Raw genomic sequence first — 23,048 nt, 5'->3', positions numbered from 1 at the left:
AACTCATCCCCCCCTCCCCCCTCCCTCTGTCTATCTGTCTGGTACAGTTCAATGATATTTCAACAACTCATCCCCCCCTCCCTCTGTCTATCTGTCTGGTACAGTTCAATGATAATTCAACAACTCACCCCCCCCCCCCCCCCCCCCTCCCTCCCTCTGTCTATCTGTCTGGTACAGTTCAATGATAATTCAACACCTCACCCCCCCCCCCCCCCCTCTGTCTATCTGTCTGGTACAGTTCAATGATAATTCAACAACTCATCTCTCTCCCCCTCCCTCTGTCTATCTGTCTGGTACAGTTCAATGATAATTCAACAACTCACCCCCCCCCCCCCTCTGTCTATCTGTCTGGTACAGTTCAATGATAATTCAACAACTCACCCCCCCCCCCTCCCTCTGTCTATCTGTCTGGTACAGTTCGATGATAATTCAACAACTCATCCCCCCCCTCCCTCCCTCTGTCTATCTGTCTGGTACAGTTCAATGATAATTCAACAACTCATCCCCCCCCTCCCTCTGTCTATCTGTCTGGTACAGTTCAATGATAATTCAACAACTCATCCCCCTCCCTTCCTCTGTCTATCTGTCTGGTACAGTTCAATGATAATTCAACAACTCATCTCTCCCCCCCTCCCTCTGTCTATCTGTCTGGTACAGTTCAATGATAATTCAACAACTCATCCCCCCCCCTCCCTCTGTCTATCTGTCTGGTACAGTTCAATGATAATTCAACAACTCACCCCTCCCTCCCTCTGTCTATCTGTCTGGTACAGTTCAATGATAATTCAACAACTCACCCCCCCCCCCCCTCCCTCTGTCTATCTGTCTGGTACAGTTCAATGATAATTCAACAACTCATCCCCCCCTCCCTCTGTCTATCTGTCTGGTACAGTTCAATGATAAAGCGATGAAGGCAGCGTGCTTTCAGAACCTGGTACAGGCCAACGTGAGGAACAAGAGGTTCCTGAAGGATGCTGTGCGGAACATCTCAGCCAAGGGCATCACCAACTATAAAGGCGGCTTCGAGTTGGCCTTCGAGCAGCTCTCATCGGTAGGGGATGAGAGTGTGTGTGTGTGTGTGTGTGTGTGCTATAGTTTGATGTGTTTGGATGTATTCACGTACATGTGTGTGTCCATGAGGTTGAGTGTCAGTTAGGAGGGACTGTGGTGTGGCGTGTGTGAGTGCGTTCAAGAGATTGAGCGAGAAAGCGAGAGGAAAAGAAGAGGCAGGGAGAGAGGCATGGTCTGTGTGTCTACAAAACATTAAACATATCCCTTGTATTTTTCCATTCCAACTCTTCAGACTTTGTGTCCCCTGTGTTTTCCCTGTTTTTCATTAGCCCACGTGGTTGATGTAACTCGATGAAATTGAGACATTAGATTAGCTTAAATGATGAGACTAAAAATGGAAACACAGGCTATAGTACTAGTAATTGCCCCAGAGGAGACCACCTGTTATTGTTGTCACGTATCGCCATCTGCTGGTGATTTTGGACATTTCACTCTTCTATTTGTTTCAATCACTTGGGTCGTAATTCATTTGGGCACACCGTAGCAAAACGTTTGTTATTGGACAAATTCAGGCAGTCTCTCTCCCTGTTTCAGTCCGTTTTCCTCCATTTGGTTCCTTATAAATAGGACTCTGATGGCGATTCATTAAACCATTTCCATCAAACCTTATGTTGATAGGGTGCCCACATTCATAAATTAAATTAAATTATTTGTAAAAAGGAAGGTCAACACTCTTAGATTTAAGTTTATTGAAAGTAAAATAAGTGGATTTAATTGGGAATGGTTTGTCCAGGTCTGACCTTTTCAATTCAATAAATCTTCATTGTCCCATCCTAAAGGTCAATTAGTTTGAGTACAACAAATACAAGACCTGGGGAAATAGTGGTTCAAGACACAATAAAATGATCTTTCAATAACTGATTTATTTTCTGATGGTTTGTAAACACACAGTGCATCGTAAACCTAATCACTGTGCTTTAGTAATTTAAATTACATAAAATGTATGTTGTGTTGTTTCCTCTCGCCCCCCCCCCCCCCTTGTCTCTGTGTCCCTTCTCGTCCTCTCTCTCGTTCTCTCTCTGTGCTGTGTCCCCACTCCCCCCCCCCTCTCTTTCTCTCTCTGTAAACCCACTTCTCTCTCTGTGTCCCCACTCCCCCCCCTCTCTCTTTCTCTCTCTGTGTCCCCACTTCTCTCTCTGTGTCCCCACTCCCCCCTCTCTCTCTTTCTCTCTCTGTAAATCCACTTCTCTCTCTGTGTCCCCACTCCCCCCCCTTCTCTCCCCACTCTTTCTATCCCCCCTCCGTCATTCCCCTCTCTGTCTCTCTAGTTGAACGTGACCCAGGGCAGGGCGTTGTGTAACAAGATCATCATGCTGTTCACTGACGGAGGAGAGGAGAGGGCCCAGGAGATCTTCCAGAAGTATAACGCTGACAAAAAGGTTGGTTGAGAGATAGAGACGTCTCCTACACACAGACATAAGGAACCCTCAGGAAGAGGAGGTTCTGTGGGTAGTTTACATGATCCTGGGGAAGTGCTCCATCAGAGGAGCTGCTACAGGATGCATTCTGTCGTGCATAAATAAAAGCGCTTCAATTACTCAATGATACAGATGTGTGTATCACAGGGGGCTGGTTGCACCTTAATTGGGGAGGATGGACTCATGGTAATGGCTGGAGCAGAATCCATGGAATGGTATTCGAACACAACAAATACATATTTTCCTAGTGTCTGATACCATTACAGTCACTCCATTCCAGTCATTATTATGAGCCGTCCTCCCTTCACCAGCCTCCTGAGGTGTGTATATTTGTTCCTAATCGGCCGTATACTGTGTAAATGTGTTTGGTAAGCAGAGTGTAGAAATCCCAGGGCAACTGGTGGACTAGTGTTCCCATCTCTTGCTAGATAATACACACCAACATATACATACTGTAGAGATATACAAGTCATATGCATACACTGAAACATACTTTACACAGATACAGACATGTTACATCTATTTATGACCCTTGACCCTATGTTGACCCTATAGGTGCGGATATTCACGTTCTCAGTGGGCCAACACAACTATGACAAAGGACCAATCCAGTGGATGGCCTGCACCAACAAAGGTACAGAACACACGCGCGCGCAAACACACATACGTCACGGCCCTGCCTGAATACTACCTCCTTCCTACCTATCTGATATGATTAGATGAGGAAAAGCAATGTGTCCACCCTAATGCTTTTACAGTAGGACCAGACCATGTCAGATAAGTGACTACTTCCAGGAAGAGAACAAGGATGCATTGTCATGGGATTCAATCAGAGCCAAAGTCTGCTATACTGTGTCCTGGTATGTTATATTGTAAGTAATGACGTGTAAAGGTGAAATACTTGTGTTCCAGGGTACTATTATGAAATCCCCTCCATCGGTGCTATCAGGATCAACACTCAGGTAAACAGTAATCAAATAGATCTTAAAACACTGAAGTCTAAACTCAACTATAAGAGGCAAACCTTGCTTTGGTGCAAATGTTCAGTAAATCTGGCACGTTGTAATAATGTAATACAGTGTTTCTACAGTTCTTTCGAGTTTGCGTCTTATGCCCTCTTGTGGTCATATGGTACACCTCTCTATATAGTTATGCTATTCAATGCACAGTAGTGATTGTTTCATTGGTTTGGTCTGATTCCTCTCTCACACACAACAGGAGTATCTGGATGTACTGGGAAGGCCCATGGTCAAAGCAAACAACAAGGCCAAGCAGGTTCAATGGACCAACGTTTACCAGGACGCGCTGGTACGTTACACCAACTGATACAATATAGACCGGGGGATTAAATATGACCCAACAGCAGTGGTGTGAATATAGTTACAGCACAGTATCAGAAATAGTGTGAAGTTGTATTGTGGATGGTTACAGTGAAGATGGGTGAAGTGTTTACACTTCAGAGTCAATTCCACAAATGCAATTCCAGTTCAATTCTCTCTCCCTCTAAATTCCATTCAATTAAATTCAAAATACAGGTCAGTCTTTGAATTCAGAGATAATTCAATTCCTTTCGATTCCAAATTCCAATAATTAAATTCCCTAATTCAATATTGTCCCCAACAATTCTACAAATTCCAACTCAAATTCAATTCCCTCAGACTTTCAGGCTAATCCTGACACCGTTCAGACAGCCTAGCTATACAGGAAATATAGCAATACAGGCTGTCACTGTTCAGACAGCCTACCAATACAGGAAATATAGCAATACAGGCTGTCACTGTTCAGACAGCCTACCTATACAGGAAATATAGCAATACAGGCTGTCACTGTTCAGACAGCCTACCTATACAGGAAATATAGCAATATAGGCTGTCACTGTTCAGACAGCCTAGCTATACAGGAAATATAGCAATACAGGCTGTCACTGTTCAGACAGCCTAGCTATACAGGAAATATAGCAATACAGGCTGTCACTGTTCAGACAGCCTAGCTATACAGGAAATATAGCAATACAGGCTGTCACTGTTCAGACAGCCTAGCTATACAGGAAATATAGCAATACAGGCTGTCACTGTTCAGACAGCCTAGCTCTACAGGAAATATAGCAATACAGGCTGTCACTGTTCAGACAGCCTAGCTATACAGGAAATATAGCAATACAGGTTGAAATGGTTCAGAACAAATCCTGCAGTACACTTTTACACTATTCATTCCATCAACCCTTGTGTGGTGTTCATGTTTTTGTCTGATGGACCCACAACATTATTGGGTTTTTAAAGTGTACCAGGGTTGGGGTCAAGTTTACATTAAAGTGTACCAGGGTTGGGGTCAAGTTTACATTAAAGTGTACCAGAGTAGGGATCAAGTTTACATTAAAGTGTACCAGGGTTGGGATCAAGTTTACATTAAAGTGTACCAGAGTAGGGATCAAGTTTACATTAAAGTGTACCAGGGTTGGGATCAAGTTTACATTAAAGTGTACCAGGGTTGGGGTCAAGTTTACATTAAAGTGTACCAGGGTTGGGGTCAAGTTTACATTAAAGTGTACCAGGGTTGGGATCAAGTTTACATTAAAGTGTACCAGGGTTGGGATCAAGTTTACATTAAAGTGTACCAGGGTTGGGATCAAGTTTACATTAAAGTGTACCAGGGTTGGGGTCAAGTTTACATTAAAGTGTACCAGGGTTGGGATCAAGTTTACATTAAAGTGTACCAGAGCTGGGATCAAGTTTACATTAAAGTGTACTAGGGTTGGAATCAAGTTTACATTAAAGTGTACCAGGGTTGGGATCAAGTTTACATTAAAGTGTACCAGGGTTGGGATCAAGTTTACATTAAAGTGTACCAGGGTTGGGGTCAAGTTTACATTAAAGTGTACCAGGGTTGGGATCAAGTTTACATTAAAGTGTACCAGGGTTGGGATCAAGTTTACATTAAAGTGTACCAGAGCTGGGATCAAGTTTACATTAAAGTGTACCAGGGTTGGGATCAAGTTTACATTAAAGTGTACCAGGGTTGGGATCAAGTTTACATTAAAGTGTACCAGGGTTGGGATCAAGTTTACATTAAAGTGTACCAGGGTTGGAATCAAGTTTACATTAAACTGTACCAGGGTTGGGATCAAGTTTACATTAAAGTGTACCAGGGTTGGGATCAAGTTTACATTAAACTGTACCAGGGTTGGGATCAAGTTTACATTAAACTGTACCAGAGCTGGGATCAAGTTTACATTAAAGTGTACCAGGGTTGGGATCAAGTTTACATTAAACTGTACCAGGGTTGGGATCAAGTTTACATTAAACTGTACCAGAATTGGGGTCATTTCCAATTTAAACTGAAATCCCAATTCAATTCTTGAATTCACTAAATTCACATTTTTTCAAGTTATTGGAATATTTGTACTTTTTTAGTGGAATTGAATTGGAAATGTCAAAACATTTACATCTTTTGGAATTGAATTGGAATTCAATATTTGTACATATTTGTACAACTTTACCCCAAGGCTTCAAATAGTGAAGAAAATGTACTTCCCAATACTACAGTACCACCAGCCAAGACACTGTTGACTATGGTTAATGCACATACTGTATATAAACTTGCTAAGGGTGTCCGAGAGTCCAACTAGTGACGCAAATACAATTTTCCAATACAAACACCAGATATCTAGTTCTAAAAATATCACGTATCAAGTTCATATTTTACATGAACACACACTTTCTGGTTCTAGAAATAACTCATATCAAGTTCAAGTTTTGTATGAACTTCAACAGTAGATAAGGCAAGGACCCAGTGCACTGAAACAAGCTGTCAAAATATATGTGTAATATATGAATCAGCCAGTATTGATTTATGTTGAACAGCAGCGGAGCCAAGTCAGAAACAACCCAGCACACACGGTGGTACATTGACTTCAGAACAATATTCATACTGAACAAAAATATAAATGCAACACGCACCAATTTCAAAGATTTTACTGAGTTACAGTTTATATAAGAAAATCAATCAATAAGAAAAAATTCATTAGGCCCTAATCTATGGATTTCACATGACTGGGAATACATTCATTAGGCCCTAATCTATGGATTTCACATGACTGGGAATACATTCATTAGGCCCTAATCTATGGATTTCACATGACTGGGGATACATTCATTAGGCCCTAATCTATGGATTTCACATGACTGGGGATACATTCATTAGGTCCTAATCTATGGATTTCACATGACTGGGAATACATTCATTAGGCCCTAATCTATGGATTTCACATGACTGGGAATACATTCATTAGGCCCTAATCTATGGATTTCACATGACTGGGAATACATTCATTAGGCCCTAATCTATGGATTTCACATGACTGGGGATACATTCATTAGGCCCTAATCTATGGATTTCACATGACTGGGGATACATTCATTAGGCCCTAATCTATGGATTTCACATGACTGGGGATACATTCATTAGGCCCTAATCTATGGATTTCACATGACTGGGGATACATTCATTAGGCCCTAATCTATGGATTTCACATGACTGGGAATACATTCATTATGCCCTAATCTATGGATTTCACATGACTGGGAATACATTCATTAGGCCCTAATCTATGGATTTCACATGACTGGGAATACATTCATTAGGCCCTAATCTATGGATTTCACATGACTGGGGATACATTCATTAGGTCCTAATCTATGGATTTCACATGACTGGGAATACATTCATTAGGCCCTAATCTATGGATTTCACATGACTGGGAATACATTCATTAGGTCCTAATCTATGGATTTCACATGACTGGGGATACATTCATTAGGTCCTAATCTATGGATTTCACATGACTGGGAATACATTCATTAGGTCCTAATCTATGGATTTCACATGACTGGGAATACATTCATTAGGTCCTAATCTATGGATTTCACATGACTGGGGATACATTCATTAGGTCCTAATCTATGGATTTCACATGACTGGGAATACATTCATTAGGTCCTAATCTATGGATTTCACATGACTGGGGATACATTCATTAGGCCCTAATCTATGGATTTCACATGACTGGGGATACATTCATTAGGTCCTAATCTATGGATTTCACATGACTGGGGATACATTCATTAGGTCCTAATCTATGGATTTCACATGACTGGGAATACATTCATTAGGCCCTAATCTATGGATTTCACATGACTGGGAATACATTCATTAGGCCCTAATCTATGGATTTCACATGACTGGGAATACATTCATTAGGTCCTAATCTATGGATTTCATATGACTGGGGATACATTCATTAGGCCCTAATCTATGGATTTCACATGACTGGGGATACATTCATTAGGTCCTAATCTATGGATTTCACATGACTGGGAATACATTCATTAGGCCCTAATCTATGGATTTCACATGACTGGGAATACATTCATAAGGCCCTAATCTATGGATTTCACATGACTGGGAATACATTCATTAGGCCCTAATCTATGGATTTCACATGACTGGGGATACATTCATTAGGCCCTAATCTATGGATTTCACATGACTGGGGATACATTCATTAGGCCCTAATCTATGGATTTCACATGACTGGGGATACATTCATTAGGCCCTAATCTATGGATTTCACATGACTGGGGATACATTCATTAGGCCCTAATCTATGGATTTCACATGACTGGGGATACATTCATTAGGCCCTAATCTATGGATTTCACATGACTGGGGATACATTCATTAGGCCCTAATCTATGGATTTCACATGACTGGGGATACATTCATTAGGCCCTAATCTATGGATTTCACATGACTGGGAATACATTCATTATGCCCTAATCTATGGATTTCACATGACTGGGGATACATTCATTAGGCCCTAATCTATGGATTTCACATGACTGGGGATACATTCATTAGGCCCTAATCTATGGATTTCACATGACTGGGAATACATTCATTATGCCCTAATCTATGGATTTCACATGACTGGGAATACAGACATGCATGTGTTGGTCACAGATACTGTACCTTTAAAAAAGGTAGGGGCGTGGATCAGAAACGAGCCAGTATCTGGTGTGACCACCATCTGCCTCATGCAGTGCGCGACACATCTCCTTCGCATAGAGTTGATTAGGCTGTGGATTGTGGCCTGTGGAATGTTGTCCCACTCCTCTTCAATGGCTGCGCGAAGTTGCTGGATGTTGGCGGGAACAGGAACACGCTGTTGTACACGTCAATCCAGAGCATCCCAAACATGCTCAATGGGTGACATGTCTGGTAAGTATGCAGGCCATGGAAGACCTGGGAAATGTTCAGCTTCCAGGAATTGTGCACATATCTTTGCAATGTGGGGCTGTGCATTATTATGCTGAAACAGGAGGTGATGGTGCAAATGAATGGCACGACAATGGGCCTTAGGATCTCGCCACGGTATCTCTGTGCATTCAAATTGCCATCGATAAAATGCAATTGTATTCGTTGTCCGAATGTTATGCCTGCCCATACCATAACTCCACCGCCACCATGGGGCACTCTGTTCACACAACGTTGACATCAGCAAACCGCTCGCCCACACAACGCCATACACACATATATTTTTGTTTAGTATATAATGTGAAGTTGGAGACATAGCAAGATGGATGTATAGTGTCTCAGTCTCAGTGCAATAAGGAAATCTGAGTACAGATTCAGAGGTCATCGCACATTTCCAGTAAGCACACATAACACCATGAAGACCATCCAGACGCACTAGAGAGATGGTGTCTTCCCTGTCGTGGTGATGGAGGCTGTCCACCTCATTACTGGAAACAGATGCTTCTCCAGCCACACGTCACAATAGCGTCCCACTGTGTGTGCTCACACACACACACACACACACACACACACACACACAAGCAAAGCGGCACACCACATGGCCCTGTGTCTGGTTACCTGCAAAGAGGTGTCATTTTGAGTCCATTCATTTCGGGGGAAGATTTCTTTCTCATTCCATAGTAAACAATGTTATATGATTGAACATGGAAACGTGACGTTTTCTCTATCGGATGCACTTTCATCCCTTATCCACTGTTTAAGTCAGGATGCAGCTTGACTTTGATGTGAGCTACTTTTAGAATTAGACAGCTGGTGTTTGTATTAAAAGGGTGTTTGCGTCACTAGTTGCACTCTGACACACATAGCAAGTTTATAATACAGTATCTACACTTACCATAGTCAACAGCCTGACTCCCTGTGTAAGCCTTGTTGTCCCCAAATGCACACTGTAAATACTACCCTGCACAGCTTCCCATTATTTCTGCTATTTGTATTTATAACTAGGTAGCTGGTGTTTGTATTGGAAAGTATATTTGCGTCATTAATTACCCTCTCTGACACCAATGGAAAGTTAGTATTATGGACTCTCACTATAATCTGCCTTGTTGTCTTGCTCCACAGGGCAAGTACATTAGCCTGTTCCCATATCTGCTTGTGCTTGAGTTTACAACACAAACCGATATGGGACCAGGCTACTATTTCATTTCAAGTACTATTCTTACCTATAGACTATAGTACATGAACACAACCTACACCAGTATACAGTATATGTGCATAGAGAATGCATAGCAGAGGAGGCTGGTGGGAGGAGTTATAGGAGGATGGGCTCATTGTAATGGCAGGAATGGATTCAATGGAACGGTATTAAACGCATCAAACATATTGAAACCACATGTTTGTCTCCGTTCCATTGATTCCATTCCAGCCATTACAATGAGCCCATCCTCCTATAGCTCCCCCCACCAGCCTCAACTGGTGCATATTATACCTGTTGTTATCAGTCTGATAAGACCAGTAGGGGTGTTGACATGCTGTTCTAAAGGAGACTGACTGAAAATACATGTGATCTGGTTGACAGGAGCTGGGTCTGGTGATCACAGGAACACTTCCAGTCTTCAACAAGACCAACACCAAAGCTGACAAAGAGAGGGGGCTACAGGTACAGCACTGACTGACTGGCTGGCTGGCTGGTTGACTGGCTGGCTGGTTGACTGACTGGCTGACTGGCTGGCTGGTTGACTAACTGACTGGCTGGCTGGCTGGTTGACTGGCTGGCTGGTTGACTGACTGGTTGGCTGACTGGCTGGCTGACTGGCTGGTTGACTGACTGGTTGACTGACTGGCTATATGACTGACTGACTGGCTGGCTGGCTGGTTGACTGACTGACTGTCTGACTGACTGACTGGCTGGTTGACTGACTGTCTGACTGACTGGCTGGCTGACTGCTTACTTGCTTACTTACTTCTTTACTTGCATTCCCGCAATGAGCTTTCAGAAGTGTGTTTGATTTGCACAGTAGTATATCCCAGAAGCAGGGCGTTGATGACCTCTCAGCCAGGTTCACCTCCAGAACTGCACACTGGGTCACACCACAGGACTGGGAACAGTGGGTTAACTGCCTTGCTCTGGGGCAGAACAAGAGATTTTTACCTTGTCTGCTCGGCAGTCGATTACGATGTGGGTCCTTTCTTCCTCTACTATCTCCTTGTTGAGGTACTTGTCAGCCATTTTGCTGATATAGTGTCACTCTTCAAAGCCTGCCCACTCTGTGCCACAGGAAGCAACGACATCTGATAACAGTAGCTAACTGCGTCAAGATGATGCTATTTGGTATTTCAGTATTTTATTAGGATCCTCATTAGTTGTTGTGAAAGCCTCAGCTACTCTTGCTGGGTTCCACACAAAACATATAGACAATTAGTGGACAAGAACAGCTCAAGAACAGAAGTACATACCTTTAAAAACAGCACACACAGCCTACGTATCAATACATGGATGGTGTTTGATGGACCTGTAATGACTAAAGGCAGGCTGAGAATGACTCGTTAATGAGTCACAGTAACAACAAGGATTTCTAAAGGACATGTTTTATCTCCACTGTGCTCTTTACTTTGGAAATGTTTTTTAAAGTCGCCAAGGGACTTGAGTCATCGGAGTAAAATTGTTTTTGTGAATGCCTGTGGGTGAAGCACTAGGGGTCCCTCTGAGTGAGGTACTATATAATGCTTTGTTTTGGTCTCATACCACTTTTCCTTGTTTGTTTTTTCTCCCAGAGGCCCCAAAACCAGCTGATCCTGGGAGTGATGGCTATCGATGTGTCTCTGGACGACATCAAAAGATTAACACCAAGATTTACAGTAAGACACACTCGCCTGTGTGCTACACACACTAACACATACCCACATAGCCTATGTTAAGTATTGAGAACACCATGAATACCATCGACACACACACTAACTATCCTGTCTCTTTCTATCTCTTGTAGTTTGGACCAAATGGTTATTACTTTGCCATTGACCCCAACGGTTACGTCTTGCTGCATCCCAACCTCTGCCCAAAGGTACAGTACACACACACACACACACACACACACACACACACACACACACACACACAAAACTACAACACTCATCTGTTCCTTTAATCACTGTATGCTGCACAACCTTGTTAAGCAAAGCCCCAATATACCTGTTAGCAAGGCATGGGAGATTTAGCAGCCTGGCGTTAGCCTACCATTAGCCTAGTGTTAGGCTAGCATAACATTACCCTAGCGTACCCTAGCCACACTTAGCACTAGGGGAAGCTAGCCAAACAAAGCTATCTCTGAAAAGGTCACCATATGGGTTTGTGTAGAGAAGGTTTGCGAGGGACACTTCATGATTTCCACACAACAAACACAGGGAGAACATGGAGCTTACGCCCACGTAGCCATGTGTTTCACATCAGTCTTTAGTGTAATGTCCGCCTCACAGCTTTCCAGTAAACTGCCCTGAGGAAATATGTCACTGGTGTTCTTGTATCAAAACATCATTACTGTGCATTAAGTAAATACACAAGTATGGGTAAAGACTTCAGATAAATGCTGTGGTTTGGTGATATTAACTGACTTATAAAGGTCAAATTAAATATATATATATAGAGCTCCACATTGATCTGCTACTGCCTGTATATAGCTCCACATTGATCTGCTACTGCCTGTATATAGCTCCACATTGATCTGCTACTGCCTGTATATAGCTCCACATTGATCTGCTACTGCCTGTATATAGCTCCACATTGATCTGCTACTGCCTGTATATAGCTCCACATTGATCTGCTACTGCCTGTATATAGCTCCACATTGATCTGCTACTGCCTGTTAATAGCTCCACATTGATCTGCTACTGCCTGTATATAGCTCCACATTGATCTGCTACTGCCTGTATATAGCTCCACATTGATCTGCTACTGCCTGTATATAGCTCCACATTGATCTGCTACTGCCTGTATATAGCTCCACATTGATCTGCTACTGCCTGTATATAGCTCCACATTGATCTGCTACTGCCTGTATATAGCTCCACATTGATCTGCTACTGCCTGTATATAGCTCCATTCTTTTGTATATTTAGTTTTATTCCTCGTGTTAGTTACCATTTTATATATATATATATATATATTTAACTCTGTATTGTTGAGAAAGCTTCGTTAGCATTTCACTGTAAAGTCTACACAAGTTGTTTTCATCACGTCATGAATACCATTTTATTTGATATTTGAAGGTGAAAACTTCAAATATCAATATCAAATATTTTCCCAACAATCTTTCAATTGAATCCAAGTCACTTTAAGAACAAATTCTTATTTACAATGGGTTAACTGCCTTGTTCAGGGGCAGAACAACCGATTTTTAACTCAGCTCAGGGATTCGATCTAGTAACCTTTTGGTTACTGGCCTAATGCTCTAACCACTAGGCTACCTGCCACCATATATGTACAGGGAGTACCAGTACCAGATCAATGTAGAGCTATAAACAGGGAGTACCAGTACCAGATCAATGTAGAGCTATATACAGGGAGTACCAGTAGCAGATCAATGTGGAGCTATATACAGGGAGTACCAGTAGCAGATAAATGTGGAGCTATATACAGGGAGTACCAGTACCAGATCAATGTGGAGCTAAATACAGGGAGTACCAGTACCAGATCAATGTGCAGAGGTACGAGGTATTTGAGGTAGATATGTACATGAAGCCAGGGTAAAGTGACTAGGCATCAGGATAGATAATAATAAGGTACCCCGTCAAACAAACACAGACAATCATAATTCAACCCGCCAGGCGCGACACAAAACTCAGAAATAAAGATATAATTCATGCCTTACCTTTGACGAGCTTCTTCTGTTGGCACTCCAATATGTCCCATAAACATCACAAATGGTCCTTTTGTTCGATTAATTCCGTCATTATATATCCAAAATGTCAATTTATTTGGCGCGTTTGATCCAGAAAAACACTGGCTCCAACTCGCGCAACATGACTACAAAATATCTCACAAGTTACCTGTAATCTTTGTCCAAACATTTCAAACAACTTTCCTAATACAACTTTAGGTATTTTTTTAACGTAAATAATCGCTAAAATTTAAGACGGGATAAACTGCGTTCAATAGCGGATATAAAAACAAAGTGGAGCGTGCTTTCATGTCACACGACTCTAACAAACAGTACACTTCACTCGACCCTCGTTCTGAACAGGGCTACTTCTTCATTACACAAAGGAAAAACATCAACCAATTTCTAAAGACTGTTGACATCCAGTGGAAGCGATAGGAACTGCAAGCAAGTGATTTAGAAAACCAGATCCCCATAGAAAACCCATTGAAAAGGGGGTGACCTCAACAACAACAACAAATCCTGGATGGTTTGTCCTCAGGGTTTTGCCTACCAAATAAGTTCTGTTATACTCACAGACATCATTCAAACAGTTTTCAAAACTGCAGAGTGTTTTCTATCCAAATCTACTAATAATATGCATATCCTAGCTTCTGGGCCTGAGTAGCACGCAGTTTACTTTGGGCACGCTTTTCATCCGGAAGTGAAAATACCACCCCTAGCGTAGAGAGGTTTTAACCAACAATGCAGTTTTAAGAAAAATAAGTGTTAAGAAAGTAGATACTAAAATAAACTGAAGTAAAAATATAAAAAATATATTAAAAAAAGAACAAATAACAAATAATTAAAGAGCAACAATAAAACAACAGTAGCGAGGCTGTATACAGGGGGTACCAGTACAGAGTCAATGTGGTGGCACAGGTTAGTTGAGGTAATATGTACATGTAGGTAGAGGAAAGGTTGGCACATAGCTTATCTTTGTATGTTTGTGTTTGTACCTTATCTGTATTAAATGGTTTGGTTTAGCTCCTGTTAATATCTCAACTCCTATTTCATAAAGTTTGTTTTGGAGTTTTGGTGCTGTATCTGTCTAGGCTCATGAGGAAGGGTTCACGGACAAAGATTGAGACAAATCCTGACTGGAAATCATTTTAATCTGGACATAGGGTAATTTTTACATGACTAATTTGCAGTAAGCAAAATACCCATAATATTTCAAATAGACAGGTAGGCTGCTTTTTTTCACAGGTCTGTTGTCTTTTGCATGACTAATGCCACCCTTAAAGGTCATTTCACATAGACTGTCTTAAATCATTCCTGGGTGAACTCTTTCCTGGGTTGATTCGATCTATAAAACAGGAAATGTTGTATTAAATCTCTCTCACGCGCATGCGTGCACTCTGTCTCTCTCTCTCTCTCTCTCTCTCTTACTCTCTCTTACTCTGTTTCGCACTTTCTCTCGCACTTTCTCTCTCGCTCTCTGTCTCTCGCTCTCTGTCTCTCGCTCTAGAATCCTAAATTTCAGGAGCCTGTAACTCTGGACTTCCTGGACGCTGAGCTGGAGGATGAGATTAAAGTAGAGGTAAGATGGAGGCCACTGACGGTCTTCTTTAATGCTTCCACCTTTGTGTCCACATTCTATCCTGTTGTGGGTTGAACTTGCTCCTAAGAGCTAAGTGTTTTTTGTCCTCAGATAAGAACGAACATGATTCATGGAGAAACCGGCCACCGCACCGTACACACACTAGTGAAGTCCCAGGATGAGGTAAACTAAAACATGATGGAAAAACAAAAAACACATTTTTAGACTATTTCGGGGTGAGCTGTCCCTTTGATGACAAATGTGTGTTCTGCTCCACAGCGGTACATAGACCGAAGCGAAAGATCGTACACATATGCCCCTGTAAAGGGTACAGATTACAGGTAACAGCTACATGTACTGTATTTGTACCCCTACCTGAGTATACCATGTACACTATTCATTTTTAGGGCCTTGAGTTTTTATTCTGACCACGTGACTTGACCAAGAAAACTCTCCTGGGTCAAGAGTCTGGAGTTTTACCTGGTCAAGGCATATAACTAGGTTCCATAAACACTCAGGGCCCTATCTAGAAGAACAATAGGGGTCACTGTTTTCATCTCTTATGACTACGAGTAGTGCACTGACACCTGATCAATGCAACCTCTTGAAAGGTCATGGCCATAGAGAATAATAGGGGCTTCTAGTGGCCAAAAGGCAGTTTTAGCACAGATACCGCCATTGAGGGCTTCCAACATTTTAACGCAGACAATGAGCCAGATGTTTCACCGGAAGTGTAAATTTGAAGCTTCCTGGTGGCATTTCCACTCGCCACCAAAAATGTTGATGAGAGGAAGCCCAATGGCAGGCAGTGAGAGAAGATGGAGCTGGATGGATTTTGGCCCGACATTCTGCTAATTTCTCATCGAAATGAGCGGTTTTCTGTCCCCAAGACAGAGTGGATTATGTTTTGTAGACTTTACCCTTTGCCAAAGTTTCAAAATGTTTTGTTGTTTAGAAGGGGTGTAAAGGCGAATTGAGCTATTGCACATGTACACTTCAGAGTATGCGTTCCCTAAGGGAAATATGTAAATACATGCTAGAACACGCCAATAGGATCTCGCTAACTCGTGCTCTGTCCACCTCCTTGCTTGTTCTGCCCACTGTAATGAATTTGCTCCCATTGGAAATGACAGTCTGTGGTCTATCTTGGGTTAGTTGTGCAAATCTCAGATTTTAATGTAGTCAACTTGGTGGACGTCTAAATTCATTGGCTGATCCCTCCTGGTGACCCTGTTGGAGTCATGTCCAACCGAGTCATAAGGAGGAATCAGCCAATTGTGAAGAAGAAAATGTAGTACTTCAAAATGGAGATTGCCTCAATGACGCTGCCCATGCTGTAACAGACGCAATAATGGCACAGATACAAAGATGAGTCCTCTATCTATCTCTATGGTTGTTGCTAGACAGAGTACGGATATGCCCGGAATTGACATTTTGTAGCAAGTTAGGAGAGCGTTTTAACTAATCCTAACCTTACCCCAATTATCCTAACCTGTTAAGTGAATTATCCTAACCTGCTGCGTACGTTCTCCTAACCTGCTACAAACAAAGTAACTTCTAGTTGTAGCTGTGTACCACCTAGTCAAACCCTCTTGAGACAGTCCTAAATTTGTATGTACCACCTAGTCAAACCCTCTTGAGACAGTCCTAAATGTGTATGTACCACCTAGTCAAACCCTCTTGAGACAGTCCTAAATTTGTATGTACCACCTAGTCAAACCCTCTTGAGACAGTCCTAAATGTGTATGTACCACCTAGTCAAACCCTCTTGAGACAGTCCTAAATTTGTATGTACCACCTAGTCAAACCCTCTTGAGACAGTCCTAAATGTGTGTGTACCACCTAGTCAAACCCTCTTGAGACAGTCCTAAATGTGTATGTACCACCTAGTCAAACCCTCTTGAGACAGTCCTAAATTTGTATGTACCACCTAGTCAAACCCTCTTGAGACAGTCCTAAATGTGTATGTACCACCTAGTCAAACCCTCTTGAGACAGTCCTAAATTTGTATGTACCACCTAGTCAAACCCTCTTGAGACAGTCCTAAATGTGTGTGTACCACCTAGTCAAACCCTCTTGAGACAGTCCTAAATGTGTATGTACCACCTAGTCAAACCCTCTTGAGACAGTCCTAAATGTGTGTGTACCACCTAGTCAACCCTCTTGAGACAGTCCTAAATGTGTGTGTACCACCTAGTCAAAACCCTTTTGAGACTGTCCTAAATGTGTGTGTACCACCTAGTCCAAACCCTTTTGAGACTGTCCTAAATGTGTGTGTACCACCTAGTCCAAACCCTGTTGAGACTGTCCTAAATGTGTGCACTAAACTGGAGCATGCAGATATCTGGAGCAAAATAAGAAATATTGTATTTGAATGGGGAATGATGACTTTTACAAAGTTGCGAAGAGTGAACTGTACATATGATAAATGTACTTATAAAAAATAAGTTACAAAGCTCAGCAGAATATGTCTTTGAAAGTTTTAGCTTCAGAGGTGACACGTTTTTAAGACATTTTTGTTTTGATGTGTGGATCAACTTTTAAGTTTATGTGGAGATGATCTGTGATTCTTGCAAATTTGTTATTTGTTAGAACTGTGCGAAATGTGAAAATGTGGTATGTGTGTGTGGCATGTAAGTGTGTATGCACCTGTTCATCTCTGTGCGTGTGCACCTATTCGTGTGTGCCTATTATTGTGTGTGTGTGCTCCCAGTCTAGCCTTGGTCCTTCCAGTGTACAGCCTGCATTACATCCACACTACTATCGGAGACACCATCACCCAGGCCAAATGTAAGTAGCATTCTCCTGACCTATATCAAGGCATGACCTTATACGCAGTAAACATTTCCTTTGCATATAGACAGAAAGACAAAACACATTTGTAAGATGGCAATGACATTTAAATGTGTACCACATAGGGGTTAAGGGAAACCTCACGTTTCAGCTTGTCTGTGAGCACACACAAACACACTCCCTCTCTCATTCGCTCTCTCTCACACACTACACTTATTTCCACATGTGTTCAAACTCCCCTCTCATGTCCCCTTCAAGCTGCGAGATTCCCATTAGTCAAATCATTGTGTTGTTAGTCAGTCATTGGGTTAGGATGATGGGTCTTCCATAGGAAGGTCTGTGTTTCTGTCTTTGTAGTCTGGTTATCTCCTGTGGGTCTGTTTTATTCCCCTCTCCACACTCCACTGTCCCTTACCACTGGGATACACATACACATACATGCACATATACACACAGGTCTTCCTGGGAAGTTCAGTTTGTCTGGTTATCTCCTGTGGGTCTGTTTTATTCCCCTCTCCACACTCCACTGTCCCTTACCACTGGGATACACATACACACACATACATGCACATATACACACAGGTCTTCCTGTGAAGTTCAGTTTGTCTGGGTACCCTCCTGTGGGTCTGTTCGGTCTCCCAAGCACACACACACACAGACACACAATCTGTATTACTTTCCTACCAGTCAGTCCCTTAGCTAATTGGGACGGTCCCTGAGTTGATCATCTGTTTTCTGCAGTAAAACGGGAAACCCATTTCTCATACATCCTGTTCAAGTTGCAATGTTCTTATTCAACACTCAGAGGAATAAAATATTGTGTACCCCTGTTTGCTTCGTTCCTGTCCCCTTCTCTTTCCCGCTCCCCCTTCCCTCCTTCCTGTCCTCACCTGCTGACCTTCTCACCCCTGTCTTCTCCATGTGTTGGAACCCCCTCAGTGGAATTGGGCAAGTATTCTCCTCCTGTATCTTACCTCACACCTTCCCTGTCCTCCTGCACTCTCACCTGTAGCATGATGAACTACAGTACCCATAATGCTCTGTTTTATCTTAGTGAAGAAGTTCCTGCAACTAACATAATTGTGTTCCATCTCCTTACCAATACAACACCATTCCTCTAGGCACACTATCTCTCTTCAACACTAGATTTGCAACTTTTCTGTTTACACTAACCTTGATGTGGTGTGGCCAAAGCCACATTCCTGCTTCCTGTGTAAGTGCAGCAATTAGCATACCGTAAATACTGTGGTATATAGGCAAACAAAATGCCATCTACTGGTATTAAGGTAATGAAAGTCATTCTTGCAGGGACATGTGGTGTGGGAGGGGGGTATGTGGTGTAGCTGTCTCCCTCACTTCCTCTGGAGGTAGTATGGGAGACATCTCCTTAAGAGAAAATCTAGATCTGTCTCTTTACACTACAGTATCTCTTCTGGACCTAGAATGTGTTGTCAAAGTAGTGTAGTGTAAAGAGGTCCATAGTAGTGTAATGATGTCGTGACATACAATAATCTGAGTCATTTAGATAGATGTCTTATAACTGATTTAGATAGTGTTTGATCACACTGATTCAGTCCCTAGTCTGACCACACACAAGGAGAGCCTTGCATGCGATGCTGCTGCCCCATAGTGTGTGTGTGTATGAGTGTGTATTTTCACGAGCCTCTGTATGCATGTTGTTTATCCCACCTGCCCCAATGGCACTCAGATGTGGCTTTGGCACTAACCTTCCAGAGTCTAGCTAGCAGGAAGGACAGAGGGGAGGATGTTTGCATTATTTTAAGGTGAACTCATAAAAGAGAAAGCGATGAGTGTTTGCCCAAAACATGACTGGACAGTTTCTCCCTTTTTTAGTTTCTCTTTTTTAATCATTCAGAGGTTTACAGGCTCGTAAAATAGTCTTAATGAAAGACAGAAACCACCTCATCCCCACAGAGCATCACCTCTCTCTCTCTCTCTCTCTCTCTCTCTCTCTCTCTCTCTCTCTCTCTCTCTCTCTCTCTCTCTCTCTCTCCCTCTCCCTCTCCCTCTCTCTCTCTGTGTGTGTCTCTCTCTCTCTCTGTGTGTCTCTCTCTCTCTCTCTCCCTCTCTCCCTCTCTCTCCCTCTCCCTCTCCCTCTCCCTCTCTCTCTCTCTCTCTCTCTCTCTCTCTCTCTCTCTCTCTCCCTCTCTCTCTCTCTGTGTCTCTCTCTTTGTCTCTCTCTCTCCCTCTCCCTCTCCCTCTCCTCTCCCCTCTTCTCTGTTCCTCTCCCTCTCCCTCTCCCTCTCCCTCTCCCTCTCCCTCTCTCTCCCTCTCCCTCTCCTCTCCCTCTCCCTCTCCCTCTCCCTCTCTCTCTTCTCTCTCTCTCTCTCTCTCTCTCTCTCTCTCCCTCTCCCTCTCTCTCTCTGTGTCTCTCTCTTTTCTCTCTCTCTCTCTCTCTCTCCTCTCCCTCTCTCTCTCTGTGTCTCTCTCTTTGTCTCTCTCTCTCTCCTTTGTGTGCACCAGTATCCCCTGTGTGTCAGTGTGTCTCATGTGGTCCCTGAGTCACATAACACACTAACAGTCTACTTTTATTGAGAGAGTGGCCATTGTTGTTTTATCCAAAACACATTTGGTTGGGGTAGGCTCCATTTAAATTCAGCCAGAACCGGAAGTGATTTGAAATTCCTATTCAAGAATCGAAAAATCCTAATTGACAATAATGACTCTGATTCGATTTCAATTCACTTCCTGGTTTGACTGTATTGTAATGGTATCGGCTTGCCCAGCCATGTAACTAAACTCTCCAACCTTTCACCCCTAATTGTACAAATACTGTACAATTGAATATCAGTCTAGGTTGCATGTTTACATTCTAAAGTGTATGCCATGGAACGTTTGCTTTCAACATGGTATCCACATCTTTCAGTGGAGTTCCCTAAAACGTGTCTCTGGTTCATTGAAAATCTGTGTATCTGTGTGTGTCTTTCGTGTTTGTATACATTCATTCACTTTCTTAAAGACACTGTAGGTGGAGGCAATCTATGATTTAAAAAAGTGACAAAATAAACATTGGGTTGTCATTAATGTCTTTTAAATTAGACTTCATGTAATTAAAGTATTGACGATGTACCAAGAATCTACACATGGACATCATTATTTTCCAACCAATTACTACCCAAAGACCTCACGTACTAGTCTGAAGTGTAGCCATGAGGTCATGACGAATACGGCACCACAATATAATAATAATAAGCACCATATTTTAAACAACATCAAGGTAATATCCAAGCAATACAACAGGATTATGTTCCATGATGAATGTCTCTTCTATTCCTTTCCATGGCATTGTCATATGAATACATTACTCAACACTAATAACCCCATGGATTCATCATTACCACTGTATTACATGACAGAAAATATGATGATAATGGTAATTGAAATCAATGCATTGAAAGCAATGCAATGTTATCGCTAGAATGTTCATTTTAAACCACATTGAAGGCCTCTCGTTGCGTGCTCCTTGTAGCTTGATCTGTCAACATTTACATTTTGAGAAGAAACCTTTTTGATGGGAGTGCAATATTTTTATTCAAGGCCTCGCTCTGTGAATAAAATATATTGTTGACCTTGACCCTTGTGGTTTTACCCTGTTTTTTTCTACTTTCCTTCCCTCCTCCTTCCCTCGTTCACCCATGGGGATGCATCTATCTTTCACATACTCTCTCTGCGGGGATTTTGTCCACTCCAGGGGACGAGGGCAAGTATTTTTTCTCCTCTTGTCTCTCTCCTCCTGTTCGAAGAGTCGTGTCTGCCTGCCGTTTTTCCCAGCATGCATAGGGAAGTCATTCCCACGCCAAGGTTCCATGTCGTCCACACAAACCTGATTTACATTGTTCATTAGACATTGTCTCATACTTTATTTTTCTCTGCTGTACACTGCTGTCCGTTTAGATTTTTCTAGACCTAGTTCTAGTCACAGTCAACTAAAGTATAAACCCTTTACATAGAGCGTATTTCCTGCATTGTCTTCTATGCTACCAAACCTAGTCTTTACCATAGTATTACCACCTTTACGATACAAACTTCTTTGAGCCAGCTCCTTGGGTGGAGGGGGTGGTACGGTCACCCTGTGATGATGGACAGAGGAATGTATACCCCCACCATGCTTTAAAACGAGGAGGTTGACAGACAACACTTAACTTACATTCATCAAGCTCTATCTCTCTATCAGACATGGAGTCATGTGTCTATATAAACTGTGGACCGTCTAGGACTGGGGATTGTCTTCATGATGTCTGAATCACCATGGCCCGTCAGTTGACAGTCTACAGACTCTGACAGAAGTCATTTGATCCATCAGCCATGAATCTCATCAGCATCTGTATCAATCAATGGTCATCATGTTAACTTGACATGAGTTAGGTGTGATACTCTTCTTCCGGTTCCAAGGTCTGTGTATATGAATAGCACAGAGAGATGTTTGTAGGACTCACAGCTTTTCTGCTCTTCTACAGTCTCTGAAAGCCTGCAGGAAGACAAGTTTGAGGAGTATGGATACACTCTCATTGCACCAAGGTAAGAGATTGACTGTTATTGTAGAAAGGTTTATATACAGGTAACTGATAAAATAAAGGAAACGCCTGAAGTAAATGCGGATAACACCGTATATCGAAGCCAAGTTCTTCCACACAGGTGTGGTTCCTGAGTTAATTAACATCCCATCATGCTTAGGGTCATGTATAAAAAATGCTGGGCAGGCCATTATTTGGCTACCATAGCTACACCCCATAGGATGACACTAATGCCCCCATCCACAGGCACGAGTGGTCACTCAATTGTTTTGTTGAGCATGAAACCATATTCCATTGCTGTCCCAGTCACCAGATCTCAACCAAATTGAACACTTATGGGAGATTCTAGAGCTGTGCCTGAGACAGCTTTTTCCCAACATCAACAAAACACCAAATGATGGAATTTCTTGTGCAAGAATAGTGTCGCATCCCTCACAATAGAGTTCCAGACACTTGTAGAATC

General features: G+C 42.3%; 1 protein-coding gene across 4 annotated transcripts in view; it reads left to right on the top strand.

Annotated features, from left to right (window-relative positions):
• LOC109879069 (voltage-dependent calcium channel subunit alpha-2/delta-1-like) overlaps positions 1-23,048 on the top strand; it is a 60,705-nt gene that overhangs the window by 6,914 nt on the left and 30,743 nt on the right. For 2 of the 4 annotated variants that reach the window (XM_031818314.1, XM_031818313.1), the window contains exons 4-18: positions 893-1,051; positions 2,340-2,450; positions 3,045-3,123; positions 3,402-3,451; positions 3,708-3,797; positions 10,381-10,461; positions 11,577-11,660; positions 11,789-11,863; positions 15,186-15,257; positions 15,369-15,440; positions 15,537-15,598; positions 17,971-18,047; positions 18,990-18,998; positions 21,763-21,771; positions 22,529-22,589. In XM_031818314.1, the coding sequence (XP_031674174.1) occupies positions 893-1,051; positions 2,340-2,450; positions 3,045-3,123; positions 3,402-3,451; positions 3,708-3,797; positions 10,381-10,461; positions 11,577-11,660; positions 11,789-11,863; positions 15,186-15,257; positions 15,369-15,440; positions 15,537-15,598; positions 17,971-18,047; positions 18,990-18,998; positions 21,763-21,771; positions 22,529-22,589 (1,091 nt within the window). The remainder of the gene's footprint in view (positions 1-892; positions 1,052-2,339; positions 2,451-3,044; positions 3,124-3,401; positions 3,452-3,707; positions 3,798-10,380; positions 10,462-11,576; positions 11,661-11,788; positions 11,864-15,185; positions 15,258-15,368; positions 15,441-15,536; positions 15,599-17,970; positions 18,048-18,989; positions 18,999-21,762; positions 21,772-22,528; positions 22,590-23,048) is intronic. The other 2 variants (XM_031818315.1, XM_031818316.1) reach the window with 2 other exon arrangements.

This window comes from Oncorhynchus kisutch, unplaced genomic scaffold (assembly GCF_002021735.2).
Source record: "Oncorhynchus kisutch isolate 150728-3 unplaced genomic scaffold, Okis_V2 scaffold1333, whole genome shotgun sequence".
NCBI lineage: Eukaryota > Metazoa > Chordata > Actinopteri > Salmoniformes > Salmonidae > Oncorhynchus > Oncorhynchus kisutch.
This window is presented reverse-complemented; position numbering and strand designations above follow the sequence as displayed.